The sequence below is a fragment of the Epinephelus fuscoguttatus genome, linkage group LG7 (assembly GCF_011397635.1).
Source record: "Epinephelus fuscoguttatus linkage group LG7, E.fuscoguttatus.final_Chr_v1".
NCBI lineage: Eukaryota > Metazoa > Chordata > Actinopteri > Perciformes > Serranidae > Epinephelus > Epinephelus fuscoguttatus.
The window spans coordinates 20,042,847-20,065,203 of record NC_064758.1 but is presented as its reverse complement, the minus strand read 5'-3'; the positions used below and the strand labels follow the sequence as shown (position 1 = coordinate 20,065,203).

At 41.4% G+C, this 22,357-nt stretch overlaps 1 protein-coding gene across 2 annotated transcripts in view; it reads left to right on the top strand.

The window, feature by feature from the left end:
• Nucleotides 1–22,357, top strand: part of cntn3a.1 (contactin 3a, tandem duplicate 1) — a 108,298-nt gene that overhangs the window by 14,563 nt on the left and 71,378 nt on the right. For both annotated transcript variants that reach the window (XM_049581070.1, XM_049581072.1), the window contains exons 3-4: nucleotides 9,247–9,379; nucleotides 12,300–12,475. In XM_049581070.1, the coding sequence (XP_049437027.1) occupies nucleotides 9,247–9,379; nucleotides 12,300–12,475 (309 nt within the window). The remainder of the gene's footprint in view (nucleotides 1–9,246; nucleotides 9,380–12,299; nucleotides 12,476–22,357) is intronic.

Below are 22,357 nucleotides of genomic sequence, written 5' to 3'. Positions count from 1 at the left end.
ACAGATAGGCTAGCCAGCTAGCCCAGCGCCTGCCAATGCATGCTCACCTTTTTTCTCTGATAACTTAAGATACAGAAGTTCAGGAGGTTTTAATTTGGAGCCGAATTCTCACAGAGGTCTCCTCCTTTCCTAAAGAAAGGGACCAGGTGATTTAAACCAGTAAAAACACTGAATAAAGCAGTTTCGTGCTACAAATCTGTGTTGCTCCGATGCTGTTTGGTGAATCACAGATGGGCCGCTAGCCCAGCACCTGCCAATGCGTGCTCACCATTTTTCTCTGAGAACTTAAGATACAGAAGTTCAGGAGGTTTTTACAGGGAGCCGCATTATCTGCAGAGGTCTCCTCCTTTCCTAGACAAACGGACCAGGTGATTTAAACCAGTAAAGACACTGAATAAAGCAGTTTCATGCTACAAATATGTGTCTCTCCGATGCTGTTCAGCGCGTCACAGATTGGCCATTAGCCCAGCACCTGCTAATGTTTGCTCACCTTTTTTTTCTGATAACTTAAGATACAGAAGTTCAGGAGGTTTTTATTTGGAGCCAAATCCTCATAGAAGTCTCTTCCTTTCCTAGACAAAGGGACAAGGTGATTTAAACCAGTAAAAACACTGAATAAAGCAGTTTCGTGCTAAAAATCTGCGTTTTTCCGATGGTGTGTAAAAGATGAGCCGCTAGCCCAGCACCTGCTAATGTGTGCTCACCTTTCCTTTTTCCTCTTATAACTTAAGATCAAGACGATCTGGAGGTTTTTACTTGGAGCCAAATTACCTGCAGAGGCCTCCTCCTTTCCTAAACAAACCTAAAAAATCACCAACCTGGTGATTTGAACAGGTAATAAAACGACTGCTGTAGAAACATGGCGGTGCAACACGGAGGACTTGATTGAAGAAGGCATACTTGTTATATTGTATTCCATTTCTGCCAATATATCCCCCTAAATCCTACACAGTGAACCTCTAAACATTCAAATTCAGCATTACACTAAGCGCTCACACATACAGTAGCTTCATTACAGAGTCTAAACTGTGTTGTGCTGGTTAGCAAAATAAATGTAATATTTCCGATTGTACTGATGAGATTTATGTTACTGTAAGAGATATTTACAAAGTGCAGGAATCCGCACTGCATCGTCACAAAAATGAAAACCCCTGGTGAAATCAGGCTAGTTGTAAGTTCCTGCGGTTGGGAAACATTATGGTACAGTCAGTTTTAAACCATGATGAATGTTTCCATTAGTGCAGGCCATAGCAGTTGGTAAGTGACAAATAACCTTCTAACCAATCTTGAGGAGGAAACGGTCACAATATTACAACAATTAGATGACAAATGGCGTCCTCAGAAGCAATACGTTCCCAGGTTTATGTAGACATTCAACAGAGAGAACAATAACAAGAAATAGCTTTAATTTGCCGTTCCCACATATGGAGTCAGCCCTAATCAATTCTGTGTTTCCCCAGTGAACGTGGCATCGGATACCCTGGATACAAGAGGTGTTATTGAATTTCAGATGCACTCGTTTTGATTAGCCTGAGAATGGTGGTGTGACATGGTTGGATATTGGTTGGGAATGCGTTGGCCACATTCCTCTCCTTACAGACTGTGTCGCTGAAAATGTAATTAACTTAATTAACGAGAGTCTGCAGTACAGTGCAGTACACCCTCGCTGATAATCATAGCTGTAAAGTATGGCCTGGAACATTTTGTATTAGTTTGACTCTTGGGCTGTTTCTTTTTATGTGTTTCTAATATATCTTCTCACTGCTTCTTGACTACTGGAATCACAAGTGTGTCCTCTATTTACTGTTTTTCCTTCTTCATTATTTTGTTGGTGAAATGTTAAATTATTAATGATTCTATTACCCACGGTTCAGTTTTTCTGATTTTCAAAGACCCTGAAAAACAAGTTCAACAAATATCATATGTTTTGAAAGATGTGATCGAATCTATACTTTGCTGAAAACAACCCAAACCTTCCTCCTGCTCTGGAGTAACATTTGCTGCCCCTGAATGAGAGACCTTAAAGGTGTACCTTATCGGCCTGGACAGAGGGGAAAGATGCTTTAAAAAGCAAGATTGGCTTTTTTTATTTGATGCATAAAACCCTGAGCTGAAACGAATGGATTTGGGACCTCACAAACGACCGATACCTCCCCCACAGCCGACTCCCCATGTGCCTGTTTATTCATGCTGAGGTAAGCTGGAGGAATTCATTTGCTGTCAGCTAGTATTGAATTTGAGATTAGTTTTTATTTCAGCCTCCTAAACAGCTCCCTCTGCCTTCCGCTTGTGCGCCGATGCTGAGTCTTGTGTTGTCTGAGGAGTCTTCGGAAAAACGGCTGCACATATCACCATCTGGCAGCAGGTGACAGATATAAGTGGAGGCGGCCCATTTTTTTTTTTTTTTTAAAGACCCTTTTCATAATGACCTCATCTCTGTCCTGTGGCATTGTGCAGTCAACTTCCTGTTAGGATTCTGGATAAGTGCACTTCTCTGATAGAGCCCCTTTTCATCATTTTGCTGTCTGTGCTTTGGAGTGCTCAGTGTTGGACCCACCATCAGATTCTGACATCTGGTGTCAGCGTGATTTTTGACTTCCTTGTAAATCCTAAAAGGGGCAACAGTCTGTCAACTGAAGTGCCAGTGTTGATTTTAAAATTCAAACTTGTCTAGATATATCTCCACGATCTGGTTAAGCCAGTGGGTATGTCACCAAAGTTAAATCTCCCTGGGAAAAAAGGGTGTATTTTGCCTGTGGATCTCAGTCTAGTGTAGCACCTCTGTGTTTGATTACCAGAAAGCAAGCCTTAAAAATTATTCCACTTTTCCCTACCGCATCTTACATTCATTCCCGTGAAGGCAATGAAAGAGTTTCAGAGAGTTTGCATCAGTTTGAACTGAGCCCCCAGGCACAGCCCCCGGAGCTCAATCCCTTCTCATTATTCTGACACTTATTCACCATTATAATAACAGTTGCCATGGTGCTGCTAAAGATCAGGTCAGTTCAGTGCTGCCATAACCCAGAATACGGGCCGCAACCAAATATCTGTGTCGATTAGTTTCGTATTAATTGAATATTGAGTTAGGTTTGTGCAGCGCGGTCCACTTAAGGATTGATTAAGAGTGCAGTGCACACCAAGGTTATGCAAAAATGTTCTGACAGACATGGTTCAGCACGATTACGGTGTTTGCTTGTGGGTGCAGAAGGGGTAATGCAAGTTGTTGTGTTGAACGGTTGTTTGTGCTTTAAGCGTAGCAGCAGCAGGGCGCCAGTGATAAGTGTGAGGTCCAACACATTAAATAAGCACCATGAATCACTTACTGTGCTTAAACAACATTTTGTCCCACATTCTTAATCAGGTGGCCATGAACATAAGTTGAGGATGAGCCAGAGCAGTGTATTTTTCTGTTTTTTTTCCTCTTAGTTTTCATGCATTTGCTGAGTCCTGACTCAACCTTAAATAATAAATCATAAAAACAACTGTAACAACAACCATTGTTTATAAAAGAAAACAGTTATTTCAGTGTCATAATCTTTATCACACAAAGCAGTTGCTCTTATAATTGCTACACTTGAAGGGTAAATTTAAATAATTGTGGAATATACAGTATACAGTACAATGTGCTGTTTATATGCACTGTGTTTGCACTGTGCATATGTATTGTACCCTGCCTCCCCCCGGCATTTACTAAAATCAAACTGAAACATGCACTCTCTAAGTCAAACTTTTTGGATCGTGTGCCATATAGGGATGCACCAAAATGAAAATTTGTGGCCAAAGCCGAATAAAACCCCCAGATGAACCCCCTACAGATTCGTGTTGTCACGGTACCAAAATTGGGACCCACGGTACGATACCAGTGAAAGTATCATGGTTCTGAGTAGTATCACCGCAGCGAAAATGAGGCAGATGTGCCTTTTGCCATTTATAAAAAGATAAATCACTTTTCTATAATACATCAATGATATTTCAATGGAATAAATTACTTATTGACTTATTCATACTTCAAAAACAGCATCAATAAGTGATTAACATAGGAGGGATCAAAATAAAATAAATAAATAAAATAAAAATCAAGCAGCCACCCTCCTCCCCTGACAAGTAAAGAACAGTCCCTTCATAAGTAAAGAACAGTCCCTGAAGTGCAGTGAGGTTTGTGGGCCGTTACCTGCCACAAAGAGAGAAATGTGAACGGCTCGTTTCCCCTCTGACACGTCACATACCTGTGTGCCGCCATGGCTCGGCTGTCCAGGTACTTTTGGGCAGTCATGACGCCAAGAAGAGGACATTATTGGAGCCGGACCTCTCCGTCACCGGTAAGCCTAATCTTGTGCCGTGAAGCACTATGGCCGCCGTATTTGACAGGAATACATTCCTGTTTGTTTGTGACCCCTGTTCAACCCACAACCGGCGGGATTCGCCTTTCGTTTCTGCTGCTGGTTGAAATCTGTACTAGCACAGCGTGCTGAATGATTTATTTCGCTCGCACAAAACTATTTTTAGTCGTGGTGATGGAGTAAAATATTGCTACACTGCCGACATTTTACTCTGTCCGTCACCGCACGCTGTTTGATTACGTTATCAAAACACGCCGCTGTTATTCGGCCTTGCTTTTCACTTATTCCACCGATTACCGAATGTGTGTTTTTTTGCAGTATTGGGCCGAATATATTCGGTTAACGAATATTCGGTGCATTCCTAGTGCCATATAACAAACAATATACAGAGCCAAAGGTCAAACAATAGTAAATGCAAAGTTTTCAGCCAGTTACACTGCAAATAAATCAGTGTTTCTAGACCAGAGGAGCCTATTCACCATAGAAAATTTGATTTCTATCAAAACTACTGCACAACATTACTAAAAAGTTTAATGTTGTTGGTGTGCCCACATATTACAAAAACTGTATCTCTAGCTTCTTTCAAGGTCCGCCACGGTGTTTACTGAAGTATATGTTTTAATGGACTAGTACTCAATCATTGTAGGTGAAGTAGTGATATCAAGTGTTCCAATTAAGAAGTGCAATTGTAGGGCTTGCAAGCAGTTCAAGATGAGAGCACAAAAAGTAAAGAAAAGCTAACACATCCAGACAATAAAAAATTAGGAGCTGGACAAGAGATCATAGAAGAGACGAAAAAAATAGAGTCTGCACACTAGAATCTGCTCTCATAAGTATTATTTTAATTAAATTACCACTGAGATGAGAGTGACATTGTGTTTAAACTAGGCTTTGCCATCTAAAACGCTAAATCGTAGGCAACTGGACTTGCTTGAGTTTCTTGAAGATGTGTCATCTTTCACCCAAGAGGCTTCCTTCGGTTCTAACGGACTGATGCAGAGTCGCAGGCTTTAAACTCTGTGGGGGTGTGAACCTTTACAGAGTCATTGAGGTCACATGTTTCAGAGTTGTTACAGTCACATGTGAGTCATTGACTCACCCAGCCATCACGTGTGACATTTGGGTTTGATGGGTCCAGGTGGGAATTGGTATTAAATTGTCTGGGGAGGGATCCTAAGACTGCATCACAGGTGGGTGATTAGTGGTGTCGTAGGCCACCTCCTCTGTTGATGACAATCGTTACCTCACCGACTCTGTAAGGGTTCACACCCACGCGGAGTTTAAAGCCTGCGACTCTGCACCAGTCTGTTAGAACTGTAGAGCCTCTAGGATGAGAGGTGAAACGTCTTCAAGAAGATTACCGTGACCTGGATGACTGAGAAACTTCATCAACCTAGGCTGTGTGATGAACATACAGTGCAATTATTAGAAATGTGCTCAAGCTTCAAGGCAGTGGGCCACGTTGGCCAGCATGCCATAGCTTGGCCCCCTGCCCTTAATGAACCTTGATGCACTGTGCTGCTAACTGGTATAATTTTATGTCTGTATTTATATGTTTTTAGTTATTTTGTGTTAAAGGGTAATTATATATATATATATATATACTTTTTTATCCTTTCTTGTTGCACTGTTGTGGGCTAGGAGGAACAGCATTATGCTTTTTAAGTAACAACTACACAAGAAAGTGTCAAACTACCTCTTGAATTATAAATACAAGTCCATACCCATTGAGTGCACAGTTGCCCACGTACAGTTTCACATGGTGTGTGTTTGGGATACAGGTCATAGGAAATTACAGATTAAATAGTCAACTGAACCCATTAAGAAGAGCAATGTATTCAGATAGAGATTTGATAGTACGATTGCTTTATTGAAAGTACAGCAGTACCATTGCCAATCGTGGGATAGTTAGTGGGCTAAAACTGTACATTAGTAGTTGAGGTAGCACGTTGAAAGGTCATATAGGTAAAGTGTTTTTATGTTGTATTGACTTAAAGTGGGGCGCACTGGTAGAATGAGTGACAGAATGACACGCTCACAGTTTCCGTAATTATGTACAGCATACCATGCCATGACTTAGTCATACCAAAAATTTGAAGAAGAAAAAAACAACATTTGTCCACAGGGGGAGCCATAGTGATCGGTCACATTTTAGCCATTTTTAAGCATTTTTCTGTTGTTATAGCACCACCCAGTTGCCAATTAGAGTTAAATTTCTCCAGTCACCTTGAGGCGTCCTGTTCTACGTATCTACCAAGTTTAGTAAAAATCGATATGGCAGTTAGGCCTAGATAAGAAATTAGCTCTCTAGCGATCCCATTTTGTTTGATGGGGTCAATAATGGAGGGGTCCCCTCAGATTATGTGTGGTCATATGCCGACAAAGTTGCGTGGTGATCGGTGAAACCCTTGAGATGTTATACACCTTTATGTGATGAGCCACGCCCTCCGCAATATTCATTGCCTTATAGAAGCTCAGTTTTAGTAAGTTTTCCAACTTTTGCCAAGAGGGAACTTTAAATATTGGTCCCTTTCTGGTTTCATGCAGATCAGTCAAACTTCCTAGGAAGAGATCAATTTTAAGTGTTTTTCAAAAAATTCAAAATGGCGGAAAATCTATATAACTGGAAGTTATGGGTTCTAGAGGCAAATTTGTTCCTCATGAGGAGAGGCGTCTCTGTGCAAAGTTTCATGTCTCTACGACATACGGGGCATGAGATATGAGATATGCCCATTCAAAGTTTTCAATTTCAATCGGTTGCTATAGCGCCCCTTTTTGGCCTATTGATGTAATATTGCTTCATTCGCATCCTCCCATGACCCTCTACCACTGTGCCAAATTTCACATGGATTGACCAAGTGAGTGAGGAGAAAAACGTGGAACAGACACACCCACAGACAGAGTTTTCGTCATTATATAGTAAGATTTAAATTTTGAATGTAACAAATCCTGAATCCTAATGAATACCTTTTTAAGATGTCCTCCTTTTGTCAACTGTAGCAAACATATATGATGAGTCATATTCCATTTAACAGGACTATACAAACACTGAATGGCAGTGCAGGTTTTATAAGGTTTTATTCAGGTGGGACTGGAGAATAAAGTCACCTGACAGAACAAACACAAAAAAATCTGATCTGTTTGTGTAAAGTCACACAAGTTAATTCTGGATGAATCACACATTTTCAAACTAATGATTTGTCTTTGAGTTGTGACTTTTGAATCGCTGCAAGTTAAAGTGCTAATTAATAACTAAAGGGCTGGATTATGTTTTGGGGCTGCCAGCTGAATTGCCCCAATTTAAGCATTTTTCAAAAACGATGCTAAATGCAAATGTTTGTGACTTGATAACTGGAATCATTTATCAATTTAATAAGGCACAGCGATTCATCTCGTGTTTACCGCAGGCTTTATCATCCTTCCAAGTTTGTGTACAACAAGTGAGAGGATTTGTGTTTGAGTATGGACTGTACAAGAGGTGTCTCCTGGTAATCAATCATCTCTCAACGCTGCTTCGAGGGACACGCTTCATCTAACAAAGATTATAATTAGGCGGCCTTTTATTCTGTGTTACTTTCTGAGAGGTTTATCCTTGTGGAGAGGAACAATCAGTGTACAAGGTCTCTTGTCAAACATCCCCACCCTCTCAGAGAGTTATTTTGAGTCTTGAGGATAAACCTGTACTCCCATGGCGCCACAGACTTGAAAAGGATACCTGCCTCTCATACAAATTAGTTACCCTACCTACAGAATCTTCTATCTTCTGTGTCATTACAGAAATGCAAATGCAGCCTGACAAATCCAAATGAATTCCCCCTCTGTCACAGAAAGAAATGTTTATTCCAAAGAAGTGTTGACTACCCCATGGGTCACTCTTACTGTGGGCTTTGCCTGCGTAACATGCACTCACTATTGTACCTTTGTAATTAACTAGGAAATGGATGTCACACTAGACATGCTGCTGTCTTTGTTGTTTGTGTTGTCTTGTATTCTTGTCCTTGCAAAGAATATGAATCAACAATGCAATTATATCACTCTGGGAATTTAGAACTACCGTACTAATTTATGTGCTGTGCTGTATATGTTTATATTTTAACGTTTTTCACCACATTATGAATAATTAGGATAATAATAGCCAGTATACACACACTGCAGAAATACTGTAAGAGTGTCATTCAAAGATATTTGCAAGCCACACTGGTGATTTGTTGTAAAATGGCAAACTTGCATTATAAATAATAATGGGTAGTTTGGATGCTTTTTGTTCTGAGGAAACAGAATATAAAGTATTCAGAAAGAGCACAAGAATTTGTTTTGATTTGGTATTTCAGGAAGGAAAACAACTCAAGTATTTTCCCTCCAATTTTGGAAATTATTGGCTTTCTTCTCCATCTGAGTCACAAAGGGCACTGCGTTGATGGCACAAACGAGAGGGGCTGATTTTAAAATGAGACCATATTATCGTCAGTGTTTGTTGTAGCATTTGATTTCAGATTACTTATTGGATGACATCCCGTGGGAAGGTGGTGATAAGTTTGAAGGGTTTAGATGAAATTGTGCTGAAGCCCGGTGGCAGCGGTGTGTGCCTTTGACAAGTCTGTACATTCAGATGTTTGCGTTAAAGTTTTATGAAGGTTACCGTCTGATTATGCAGCACCTCAGGGATCTAGCAACTTTTTACGACTAATATGAAAAATGCTCTTGGCTCTGCTCGCACGGCCGACGGATCCATGCTAAACAGACATTTTATAGGCATCCAACATTCTCTTGTGCTGCACTGTTTCTCCACTTGCTTCCTTCCTCTGTGAGCCTTCGATATCTGCTCGCCGACAGAAAAATGTGAAAATTGGTTTTCATGCTCACCAGGACATCAAAGCTGATGTAGTTTTGCTGCTTCTCCACCCAGGTAGTGGAGTCCTGCTGAGACCCGTGTTCACCAAACAACCCGGCAGTGTGGTGTTTCCCCTTCAACCTGGCGAGAATCGCAGAGAGGTGGTGTTCAGCTGTGAGGCCCAGGGACACCCACCGCCTTTCTACAGGTAACACCTCCAGGCATGGCTATATTCATAGTTTTTGTGACGCAGAACTTCCCCAGAGCTCTCAAATGAAATGTTTGCACTAATAACCAAGTGAGACTGGATTTATTGCCCTGGGAATACTTGGGATTTGTGGACCTTATGGCTCACTGCTGCTCACTGCCTGCAGCTCTTGGTGTCACTGTCAGTCATGGTTAATTTGAGAATGATGAATTAATTGGCCTCAGTTGTTGGTTCATTCAGTTGTTGGACATTGATCTGCTGTAGGATTCACTTTGAGAGCTTCCTGTCATCAGTATCACTGACCATTGAAAAGATCAAGTGACCCAAGAGAATCATGCACCAAAACTCTGCTGCTCTCGAGACAAAGATTGAGTGGAGAAGAAAAAACACCAGCGGAGTGTATTTCATATACCAGAAATGATGTGGCAGAAGTTGTCTTTCCATATCCTAGCTTGCTACAGTAACATTTCATGTACAGCTTCACTGCTCAAGGCTGCACAGATATTGCCGCGGGGCATCTGATTCTGAGGTTATCGCTACATGATAAACATGATTCAAATCACTTGATGAACTGAGTTGTGGAAAAACCGCTGCTAGTCATTGTCCTTCCTCACCATGCGGGCCCTGTGAGGCTGAGCGGCAATTGTATTAGAAACAAATTGATGCCCAGTTACCCTGCCGCTGAAATGATAACAAATGAAAACAAATGACAAACAATGATTTGCTTTAAAGTGCATCAAGCGCATAAGCTATTAATTCATAATCTATCAAATGGGGCCACATAGCTGTTGTACTCCTGTCAGTGTAATTAAATGCAAATTGCAAAGCCAAGCATTTAATGTGTAATAGGTTGAAACGATCCCTCATAACATCAGCATATGCGGCCGTTAATGTAGCTTGAAGATCCTTGGTGTTATGCCTAATGGGCACAAATTGAAATGAATGTACAAGATCTTATCACTTGGATCGGCTGGAATACTTATTAAGCAATCAGTCGCTATTTCCCTGTCTGGATAGTCCTACTTTTTTATAATGAAAACCAATTTATGAGTTCAAATCTGCAAATTTTTTTTTTTTGGCCCCTCTGAGTTGAAGTTCTGAGAGCATGCCCGGCTCCATACCAAATCAAATTTGGCTTTAATGAGCTCTTTAATTACAGCAAGTGCCACCAACTGTGGCAGTTGATATACCACATTAAGAAGTGATCTTCAGATTGATCACAAGCTGTTATGATATCATACTTTTTCCGCTTTTAATGATGGGCCATATATACTCAGACGGACATATTGCTGTGTTGTTAGTTCAGTCAGCATACATCACAGTGCTGTCATTGCCTCGGCAATTTCCTTTTTTATAAACCAAAGGTCACTTGTGGGAAGCTTTGGAAATGAGTTTTGGGTCTTTGTGAGATTCAGCAGCAGGACACCATATGCTGAGTGGCTCTTCACTGCTGCATATGAAGGCAGGTCTATTTCAGGGTCGCCGAGGACAAATTAATTTGTCTAAGACTACCCAATGACCGCCAGCACATAAAGCCCCCACTCTAAGTTGTCACCATGGCCCCTTGATTTGTCTCATCTGGAGCTGTTGGACCAGTTCCAGCTGCAACACCAAATCACTAAATCAATCTAATCAGCCAATCTGCCGTTGAGCACCGCTCCGCTGCATATGTCCCTCCATTCCCTCCCCTCTTCAACCCTGCCTCCCGCTGTCTTTGTCTTAATCCTTCCCACTGAAAAAGGGAGGAAGAAAGTCAGAAATAGAAACCTCAAGCTTCCTTTATGTCAGAGAGCTTTGAGAATCTAATCAAGACTGAGGAGCTAACATTCAACCTAATTGTCCCTCATTTCCTCGATGAAAAGCTATTTCTCCTTTTCTAAGTGTCACTTTTCTTGTTAGTCTTTGTTTACTCCCTTCTTTCGTCTCATTTTCTTTCCTTTTGACTGTGATTCGCTTTGAGACTAAAAAGTGCCATTTGCCCACTAACTTTGCCTGGGTATAATACAGACAATTGCAAGAACCTATTGAGTTGATGAAATGTATCTGCAGAAGTTTTCTGCAAAGCAAGTTTAATCCCTTTCATGTGTTCTTGTAAAGTCTGTGCCGTTCGCAGTGAATTGAAACAAAGCCATGTAGTCGACGAAATCATTTCGGAGGTTATGGTCACATGCTGCATTTGGTTGAACCTGCATCATCAACTCAGCAGGTTTTCTTAGACTATAAGCCTTAATTATGCGAAGTGAACAACATTAAGTCTCTTAAATCAAGCCACATAGACGTCTTGTACAGTTAAAATTTGATTGCTGGCAGTTCCATCTTGATGGTGTCTCTCCCTCTTTCTCTCGCACACTTACTTGCTGGCCTCCCACATTATTCAAAACAAGAGGTTTAATCAAAAAGCACCATTATTCTGTGCTTAACATGTGGCCATTTTGTGCGAGCAGTCCTGTTGCTCGGTCTTCCTGTCTGATAATCACTATGATTGGGGGGGAGGTTATTTGATTCATGGTGAAAAGGCCTCCCTCATGTGGTTGTCATTGATGGACAAACAAACTGAAAGGAAAAAAGGAAATGTCAGAGGAATGTAGAGCATTTGATTTGTGAGTATGAGATGTGTTTGAAGTGAGAAAAAGCCTGAATAGAAATGAACAGTCTTTTGAAATGACTGTTGCTGATTACTTCTCCTTTCAGTTATACTCATTTTTTTTGGTTTTGCTGCAACACACATCACACTGTGTTATTTCTCTCTGCTTTATCCACAATTAGGGCCGTTTGGTCACAGTTTTTGGGTACTGGCTACTCTCTAATTTAAATTAATTGGACTTTTTGCATCAGCCTCAGTTGGTGTGAACAATGGAAAAATGCAGGAAATTGAAACTTTCTCATGTTTCTGTTTTGTATCCTCTGCTTATGTTCGCAGGTGGAAGCTCAATGACTCTTTCATCCTGCCCAGACCAGGGTCACGTTATTCTCTAATGGGAGGAAACCTACACATCAGCCATCTGAACAAAGAGGAAGATGTTGGCATCTATCAGTGCCTGGCATCAAACTCGTTTGGCACCATCGTCAGCAGAGAGGCCAGTCTGCACATTGCATGTAAGTCCATATTATATTTAACTAAATAATGGGTCATTACAGAATGATTGGTAATAACCAGTAACAGATTTGAGGAAGTATGTGAAGAGACATCATCCCCCTTGTTAGCAAAATGACCAAATTGCGTGCCGTCTTGTGAACCTGCTATCCCTCTCCATCCTTGGGTCTGGGCCCAAACATTGTTCTGCCAGGACCCAGACATATAGGGGCCTTGATACACCAAGGTGATGGTCAGTTGTTGGTCAGTGTTGAGCTGTCGGTGAGAATTTGTTGCCTTAGTTCTTTGCTGTGAGCCCCGCACCATTGGCACTAGTTGATCCTTGTTGGCCCCTGTTGGCTTTTTCTTTTTCGGCCGATTCGGTTAGTCTGTCAAAGAGAAAAACCTCTCTGATTGGCAGCTCAAGTCGGTGCAGGAAAAGAGAGACAGAAGTGAGGAAGTCAAACAAACTGCTAAAGTCAAGAGAGCATGAGATCAACACAAATTTGTTACGTTAGTTGTGATTATTTTTTTTAGTCATTTAGCTCTTTAGCAGAAACAGTTTGTGATGGTTTGTGTTATTGTGTGCTAGCACATGGTAAATATCCTTTGTTCTTTCAACATCTGGTTGTGTTTCTAATGTACTAACTGGCTAACTAGCATCTTGAATCCATCCTGTAAAGGCCCTGACACACCAAGCCGATGGTTGGCCATTGGTCAAAGTCGGGCCATCAGTGAGCGTCTGTCGCCCTAGTTTTTGTGGTGTGTCCCGCACCGTCGGCACTTTGGCAGCAGCAGCTTTTCGGCCGATTGCGCATGTTGAATCAGCGGCGGAGCTTGTCGGTGAGAGGGATCACTCTGATTGGCTTTTCAGGTTTTATTTCCTCGCCACTGTAGCGAGTGAATCTGCCTGTAGTGAAACCGGTGCTTCGTCCTCAGGCTCCACTTCACTCAGCTGCCCACAGACCTGCTGCTTCTTCCCACTTTAACCTGAATAATAAACTGGGGCTAGCTGTGAAGCTAGAGGAGCGTTAGCTGCAGTATGACCGGAGTTAAGCACAGCTAGTTAGCCTCCGCTAGCTTCCCAGCTAGCCCTGGCTATCCGTTTAGGTCCAACCGGAGCACCGAGCCCTGGTTTGTTATTCAGGTTAAAGTGGGAAGAAGCGGCGGGTTTGTCCGCCAGCTGAGTGAAGTGGAGCCAGCGGAGGAAACACTGGGACCGTCTGGATGTAATAGTCCGTGGATGTGTTGCAGTACTCGGCTGCACAGATAGGAAAGCCCTCAGCTGACAGGATGTACCACTCTCTCACTCCTCTCACGCAGGCGTATAACATAAGTGCTACTTGGCCATCAGATGTAGTCTTTGTAGTGTGTTCAAATGCAACTGACACAGTGCGACCTGAGGCGACGTAGACGACGCAACAGTTGGCTTTCGTCGCCGCTAGTTCTTTGATGTCGGTTTTTTTGTGTCACCCTTTTCCTTTTTGAATGACAAATAGAGATTACTGCCACCTGCTGGAATGGGCAGTTATTCCTTCTCAACAAGCATGTATACCAGTTGGCAGTTGGCTGTGGTCTTTGCAGTGTGTTTACTGCAACTTCTTGGCTGAGACACAGGCAACACGAGGCAATGAAACAGTTAGCCTTCATCACCACTAGTTCTTTGATGTCGGTCTGGTGTGTCTGGACTTCAACCGCTAAATTATCGAGAGCTATTAAATTTTTCTGTTTTAACCGATGCAGCATTTGTAGCATTGGTTTTGTGACCATGAAACTTACAGACCACACACACACACACACACACACACTGGAGAGACTAGATGAAAGACAGCAGTCGGAGAAATATCACAGTCAGAGAAAATCATTTGACGTGGCGTGTTGTGAAGAGAGAAAAATAGACGGCAAAAACAGAGCTTTTAATGAAGAATGGACATGTTCATTCTTCCCAGGAGCAGTTCAAAACCAGTGCGTCTCATCATATGTTCTGAGACCATGGCAATTAAAAGCAGCAGTGAGAAGCACCACTGTCGCATAAAGCAGAGTGCATCCTTTGAGCAAACATATCCACTCAAATCCGAACTGGGGACACAGAAAATAAAAGTAGTCAATCAATGCATTTGTCATATGAAATCATGCAAGGTACACCTTCTGTGAAATTCCACTCAGTTTTTATGCCAGTTAGACGTTGGGGGTGGTGGTGGGTCCATTCTGCCTGTTAAATATTTACCAAATTGCTGGTAATAACCCTTCACTTATGAAAGCAAAGCTACAAGAAAATAATAGTTTTGTTTAATTGTCTCGAGCAATTTTTCTTTTACAGTTTTATCACTTTACTTCACTTGAATTTATTTCACCTCAGTTCAACTTTGCTTCTTTTAAGTTCAGTTCAGTTTTCTTTTCGCCTTAGAAAGTAAAAGTTTCATTAAACATCAGACGTTCTGGTTCACTGAAAGTATAATGACCCAGCAGGATTCTCTGGAAATGTTGTCAGACCTGATCTTCTCTAACAAAAAAAAAACAACCAGCGACAGGATACTCTTACAGTAGGCTGATACTGTTAAAGTTAATAATGAGAAAAGACAAATTAACTGGCCATGTTCCTGTCATGGTGTGCTTTTATCCTTTAACCCTGATTAAAGCTCCAGTGCTCTTGTTTACTCTGTTCAACTCCTCACGCCTCTGTGATGATTGTGGTGGGCCTTGACAGACCCCGTATAGCTGATGCTTTACAGCCTTCATCCATCACTTTTTATAAGACCAGAGTCTAAGGCATCTCTGATGGCAAGGTGAACTTGAGGCCTCCACTCTTGATGGGCAGCCTATATCAAATGACAGCCCTGGTATCTGTGAACAGATGGTGCAGCTAGATTGAATTCTGATGTCTGTTTCTCTGCCATCGCTGACGCAGGGATGATCCTTGGCAGGGAGAGCACCAGAGGTATCCATCTAGCCGCGATTTGGTGCTTCTTTGTCACAGAGCGGCATTAAATCTTCAGCATATAGTGTAAATCGGTGCCACGAGTTGCCAGCGGGCTGTTGATCATATTCACATTTCCTATCAATTTTCGAGACCTGACCTGAACTGTATGTCATTGTGATTGGTCTCATCCATTGCCTGGGCCTGACCTGGGACCCGCTGCTTTTGTCAACAGATGAGGACAAGCATCAGTGCTGATGTGTCATACATCTTATTTATTGCTCTCGGTTTAACTTAATTAAGTGTGCTCTATGATTGAGCGGGTCCCAGGTCAAGGGAATAATTCATGGAGGAGCAGCCTGTTATGAGAGTCAGTATCATGTCATTTGTAACAGACTCTGACTCAGAGTAGCTCAATATGCTCTCTCAAACACCAAGGGGCTTGCACCTCTCCGTCTCGTAATAACTCTGAGAAACAAAGACCAGGTAAAGGCTGCTAATAACAAAAATGCAAGGATCTACAATAATGTGTAGCAGGTAATCCTATTAAATGTAGTCTCCTAAACTAATGCTTTTGGGTACTTTGCTGAAAACAAATGTAGAACAGTGATTACAGCGTGTTCATTATCAAAAACACTACCTCCTTCAATGTAGCCTATTTTTGGGATTTATTCATGGAAGCCCCCGCTGATGTGGTGAACAAGATTAATGTCTAAGATTTGCACCGACTAATGACGTCCCATAACATTAAAATTTTGTACTGCATGAATGTGTTGCGCATACATAGGAGTTCAGATAGCCTACATTTTAATCCTCTGGAGGATGGATGATATAACAGTGCTGCTACCATCTGGTAGGGGTTTAAACCTCTAAAAGTATAAAGGTTCCTGATCCTGTTGACAATACAGACTTAAACGTTTAAAAGGTTCTGCTCGCCTGCTGGGAGTGCTGGAAGGAATAATCTAGTTGGTTATCGAGCCAGATTGAGTTTCCTAATCTCCAAGGGATATTTTCGGTGTAAGCGTAAGGATTTTCCCTGATGCAAGATGCAACATTATACAACAGATTTTAAAGGCCTGCAATACAGGCAGAGCGTATAGGATGCCTGATGTGAGGAAGGAACATGCTACTGCCTAAATGCTGCTTATAGAGCCACAAGGGTAACGCAGTGTTTAATGAAGGGTGAAATAGCTGTATTTATGAAAGCAATGCAGGATGCGACTCCCTTGTATCTTGGTTCTTGTGATTTCGCCGATCAAATTCTGTCCTGTAATTGCACATAATTTGCATTTTTTTCCCCTTACTGGCTGTAGTCTAACCTAACTGCCTTATCTGTGTAATTACTTTGCAGATTTCTATCTTTTTTTTTTTTTTTTTGCTTTGCTTCTCTCATTTCCATCAGCTCTGTACTCCTTATTCATTGCTTCTGCCTCGGGTGAAAGTTAAGTCTGTTTTGAGCTGGAGAGCATCTGAGGAAGGGACAATAACATTTATCGTCAGCACTGTGATGCTAAGTGCTCAATCTGGGTTTCGAATCCTCTTTTAGGGAGGAAGGCGGTGGGCATTTTCTGAATGCAGCACTTCACAACAGTGTCGTAATTGTCAGGAGACACCAGCAGTAGCGCTCTGTAAGAATTAGGCCTCTTTGATGTTTATCACTCCTCAAATGTCATGTGTCACTCACAGTTAGGGGTTCACTGCATGATGCCGCGCTGAGAACAGACGGGAGTGGAGGGAAGACAACAAGCAGACTTAGATGAGAGGAGATGATGGTTTTTCACCATCCACCAGTGCTATTCATTAGAGCTGTACCGATAGTTCGAAGCTTCATTCATAACGTTGACATTAAACAACCTATGAGTGCTACACAGATTTTTATTTTTTATTTTTTGCTGCATGTCTGTTCACTCGGTTTTAACCTGATATCTCTGCAGAGTTGCAGATAAAAATTAGGCTACACTGATATAATTAGTTGGCGGCATGGTGGTGCTTTCTTAGCACTGTGGCCTCACAGCAAGGGGGTGCTGGGTTTGACACCACCAGTTGGTCGGGATGACTCGGGGGCAGTTTGACAACCTGCTGTCTCTCATTGGACTGTATAGCTGTGGGTATCCAGCAACCACTACCGCCACTTTCTCCTCCATTGTTTAGCAACTGTAAACTTGTTGCCTTGACCACCACACAAGGCCCGCCTCTCTAATTATCCGATTGGACAATGGGAAAAAAAAAGGAAATGGCAACACGGCAGGGTGCAGAAACGCGAGGTGCATTGCAGCGCAAAAACTGCGAGCAAAAAGCTTCATTCTCATTAAAAACAATTACAAAAAGAGGCTTCCAGCTGCTGAAATGCTTTCTGTGTGATCAGGGCCTTAGACTTCAGCAGTGGCTGTGTCGAACTGTTTCCTACTCTTGTGATCCCAACATTTTAAAATAACTCCAGAGCATTGTCGAAAAGTTGAAATTTATATTAAAAAGATAGATGTAATCATTAGTAACAACCATGGATTGTCATTAGCACCCACCTGCCAAATGCAGATAGAATTTGTCAGTGGCGTGTGGTGGCGGTTGTCATCACTTGCCTGCGTTCAGAGGCTCACTCCCTCTTCCTGTCCTTGCAGTTCTCACCTACTCATACAACTGATTGCTAACAGCAGTTAGTAATAGTAAGTTACCAGCAGAAGCAGTGGGTGTTTTTGCAACTTCATCTTAAGCCCTATTCGGACGGGATTAGTTTAACCTGGACACGTGGGCTAAAGTAATTATTACCAGGGATGTTAGTCGCGTCCGAACGAGCCATGTCTGTAATCATTACGGATAATGTCAATAAAAATTACAGCGACTTTTACCTTCTGTAAAACGGTCCGGAGAAAATACCTCGGGTAATATTAATCCCATGCGAATGCGATCCTCTGTAAAAATATATGTAAATATTTCATCACGTCCTAGTTTTCCGCATTTTTTCGATGATGGAGGCGCTTGAAGAAGCATTCGGTGTTGTCGGCAGTTGTGATAGTGGACATTCTTCTAATGATCACATAGCCCTACGTGGGAGACCAATCAAAAAGGTAGAGAAGAAAGCACTTTTCAGAGCCACGAGACTTCTGGTTGTGTTAGGTAGGCCTAAAATAAATCTAATCGTTGTGTACACACAATCCTGATCATGGACAATATTTCATATTGGGCTAATCATTAATTATTATCATCCTTCAGCTGATGCTTACAGGAAGCAACGTAGCACGCACATCCCGACAGGGAGGTGACACCAGGGCGCACACCAAGTTACCACTCCCATCTCTGGGAGAATTATGGAGATTTTTTGTCCCGTGCGAATCGGACATTTGTATTACAGACATCCTGTGGTAAACTGACATAAATCCACATTCCTATGTAAGACTAATCCCATCCGAATAGTACTTTATTGGATTGTGATATTTAACAACTTCAGTAATATCTGCTTTCTACGTTCCACACACAGCTCCACATTCTAGGCTGGGCAGCTCTCTGCTTTCTGCCCTCTGAGGCACAGCAGCCTTCGGTATTGATAGACTATCACTCATGACATGCAACCAATCGGAGAGTGATGTGAGCAGGACATTGAGGGAGGTAACATAGTGGTTACTATAGACAGAGAGGCGGCAGCATCAGGGTCAAAGTAGTGCATATTTCTATCAGTTGATTTTTGGCTATCAGATTTTTGAATAGGATTCTGATAATCAAAAAAATACAAAATATTGTGGTCGATAATCAGCCAGGCTGATAAAATGAGGTCTTTCAACACACATACTTACGAGAGCTGAATACTCGAGGACTGTAGTGTTATACATTTTATGTAGTCTTGATTTGGGTGTTTGTGGTTATTTACATTTCGAAGGGATTGTAATCTAGTTCTTAAAGTGCTATAAATTGTAGCACACAATCAACTTAAATGAAATAAATGCGTAATTTCCTAACAACAAAATTATGTCTAGTGATAATGTTGAGTGGCCTGTAACTTTGTAGAGCTTCTAATCACAGTGGCTATTGAGCAAAAAACAACATATGACAACATGTTGATTGCAGCACATATTTACTTAGTGATTAGTAACCCTTCCCTCTACAGCCACAGCCAGTTTTTCCAGTATTCAAGAAGAAAAGACCGGATACTACATGGTGAGAATATTGACTTAAACTCTATCACTGTGCCGTCAGTATTGCATGAAAATGGCTGAAAATTACACCTGTGAAAAGAAGATAAATGCTTTCAAAAATAGCCAGACATTATGATAACAGCATAACTCATGTGCCACACTTAAGCGACCGTTAGATTCTGAGGTTTCAATGCAACATCCCACATATATTGTGGACGTAGGAATTAGGACAATCATTCTCAATAGATTAGTTTTTCTCACAGTCACATTTTTGAGGATTTACCCATTTATACCTTGCTGCACCGAACAAGTGTTTTTTTTTTCCCTTCTTGAGTAATTACAAAAGGCTTTGACTCAGTTATTGTACTTGGCTGCATGTCAGAGTTTTCTATTAGGGCTGCTTGAAAACGGTTTCATTGTTTTCCCCCCAAAACCACATTCCGTCTTTGATGTTAGATGTCTAATGACAAATTCATTGTGTGTTTGTTTATGTGAGAAAGTAGACATTTCAGAGCTGAATGAAGTTGTTACTTCTTAAGAAAAAGAGCAGATGAGTTTCCATGAAATTCTTAGTTTTTCGCAGTGACACTTGATGCAGTGCAGCAGCTGGTTAATAGCTAGTTTTTTCAGAGGTGGTCATGTTAACCATAATTTCACAGTAAATAGTTGATGTTAAAATGCTGTATGGGAGCTTTAGAATTAGGGTTAAAGATTCCAATATTGATGTATTTGTATAATAATAATCTTAATGTGTCCGTGGCTGAGTGGTTAACCTCACAGAAAAGTTCTGGGTCTGACTTGACCTTTGTTCTTTTGTACCGTTAACATGTTCATCATGTGTCAGTTTCCTCCAGGCACTCCATTTTCCTCCCACGCTAAACACATGCATGTTACATTACACGTTCCTCTGCCATTGCCCTTGACCAAGGCAAGACATGATTATAATAGTAAAGATAATGTTATTTGTATGGCACTCTAAAAGCAAGGTGCACATACAGTAGAGCTTTCCAGTGAAGGTAGATGACATAAAAAGACAAGCACACATATAAAACCAACTGCAAAAAGAAGTCACCATCCATTGGTGGAAAAACAATAAAACACTTTCAACAAGAGTAAAAACAAACAAATTAAGAGTCTAGTGGTCACACAAGTTGGCAAGGTAAGGCCTAAGAGCTGGAGTTGGTCTTAAGTGCAAGTATAATTTGATCGGTAGTGTGTAGATAACACAGCAGCGGGACAAGGGATCCAAAATGTCCTTGGCAAAAAACCACCTCATGTCTTTGCACTAACAGCTTCATCATTTCTTCATTTAAAGCCCTGAATTTTAGATGCATTAAAACACACTTCCATGCCTTTTTAAGTAATTCAGGAAAAGTGAGTCATTAGGTAAAAAGGCTTTATAGAATGATGGCATTAGTCAGTGAAGATGAAAAATCAGTGAATGTCATCACATTAAAATTGGTTCCAAGGCTCTTTCCAATTGCCGTTTGACTACAGCTGGGTGGGAGGTGACGAACTCACTGGCAACTCACACACAGCCTTGGCTGTTTCAATTTTGCAGCTCCAAAACTGATTTGGCTTGGTTAGAAAAAGGAGGTGGCTCCTGTGAAAACATATTTAGGGCATTTTTGTCTATTTTTACATAGTCTTCTTTTTTATTCATGACAGTAGGAATTCTAGCAATCTAGCACTTTGGTCCAGTGCTGTACAACCTTGGTCACTGGATTGATGGACTTTGATAATACCCTGGTATTTCATCTTGAGCCAGCAGCTGGTTCAAATTTCAACTTAATCACAAAATACATTAAAAACCAATGACCAAAATCCCGTCAGCTTTGGCCGTAATTCCACAAGTTTATGCCAAGTTCACATCTCGTGGGAAGGAAATTGGAAAAGTAGTGATAGAGAAACCTTTTTACATTTACCAGATGATAATTACCGTTCGTACTAATATTCTATTTCAAATGTAAAATGAAACGTCTTTGTGAACAGTGCTGTTTGATTAGTAGGATAAACGCCAGAGGGTTCTACAGTTTTTTAATAGTATATTCTATCCAAACCTGCTGCGACTGGTCAGCATACATGAGAAACGCAGAATAACCTCTTAATGGAGGTAAATTATACCATTGCTAGATAACTTAAAATAAAGCCCCTTTTGGAAAGTTTTAAAAACTCTTTATGCCTTTTGTCCAATGGTTAGGTGACAAATGTAACCACATCGCAAATTGCCCTCGAGCTCACACTCCAACAGAATGGCTTCAATTTTTCTTCTCTACAATCGCCTCTCATTCATTACAATGGGTCACATTGATGTAGCTAGCACAAAAAATGCAAATTCACATCCAATTTCATGGATCTGAAAGCACTCAAAATAGCCTGAACCCTGCCATGGAGAAGCACATGGAGGTGCAGAGCCGTGATAGGCTTGATAAGATGATCCACGGGGTGCAGAACAGCTTGGGTTGTCAGGCATTGTTGGCTTTTAGTGTGTCTAGCTCATTTACGCCCCACCATACTCCAAAGGAATATTGATCAGGAGAGCTTCACTCTCAGTATGAGTTGAGCAACTCTGAAATTTTCTAATGTGTGTGCCTGATTTTTAGAGAAGAGCTAAATCTGTTCCTGTATGTCGTTCGCAGTACCTGCTGACGGAAAGGGCATGGCGGGCAAAAGACATCCAATATCTGGCTCTGTATTTCTTTGTAATTATGGTAAAATATTTCATTTGATGCACTGTTTGTCGACCCCAACTTTGTGCTCCCTACAGCAACCACACACACAGAGCACACACACACACACACACAGACACACACAAACGGTTGTTTGGAGCAGATGTCTTACGTGAGCTGTTTCAAATAGTG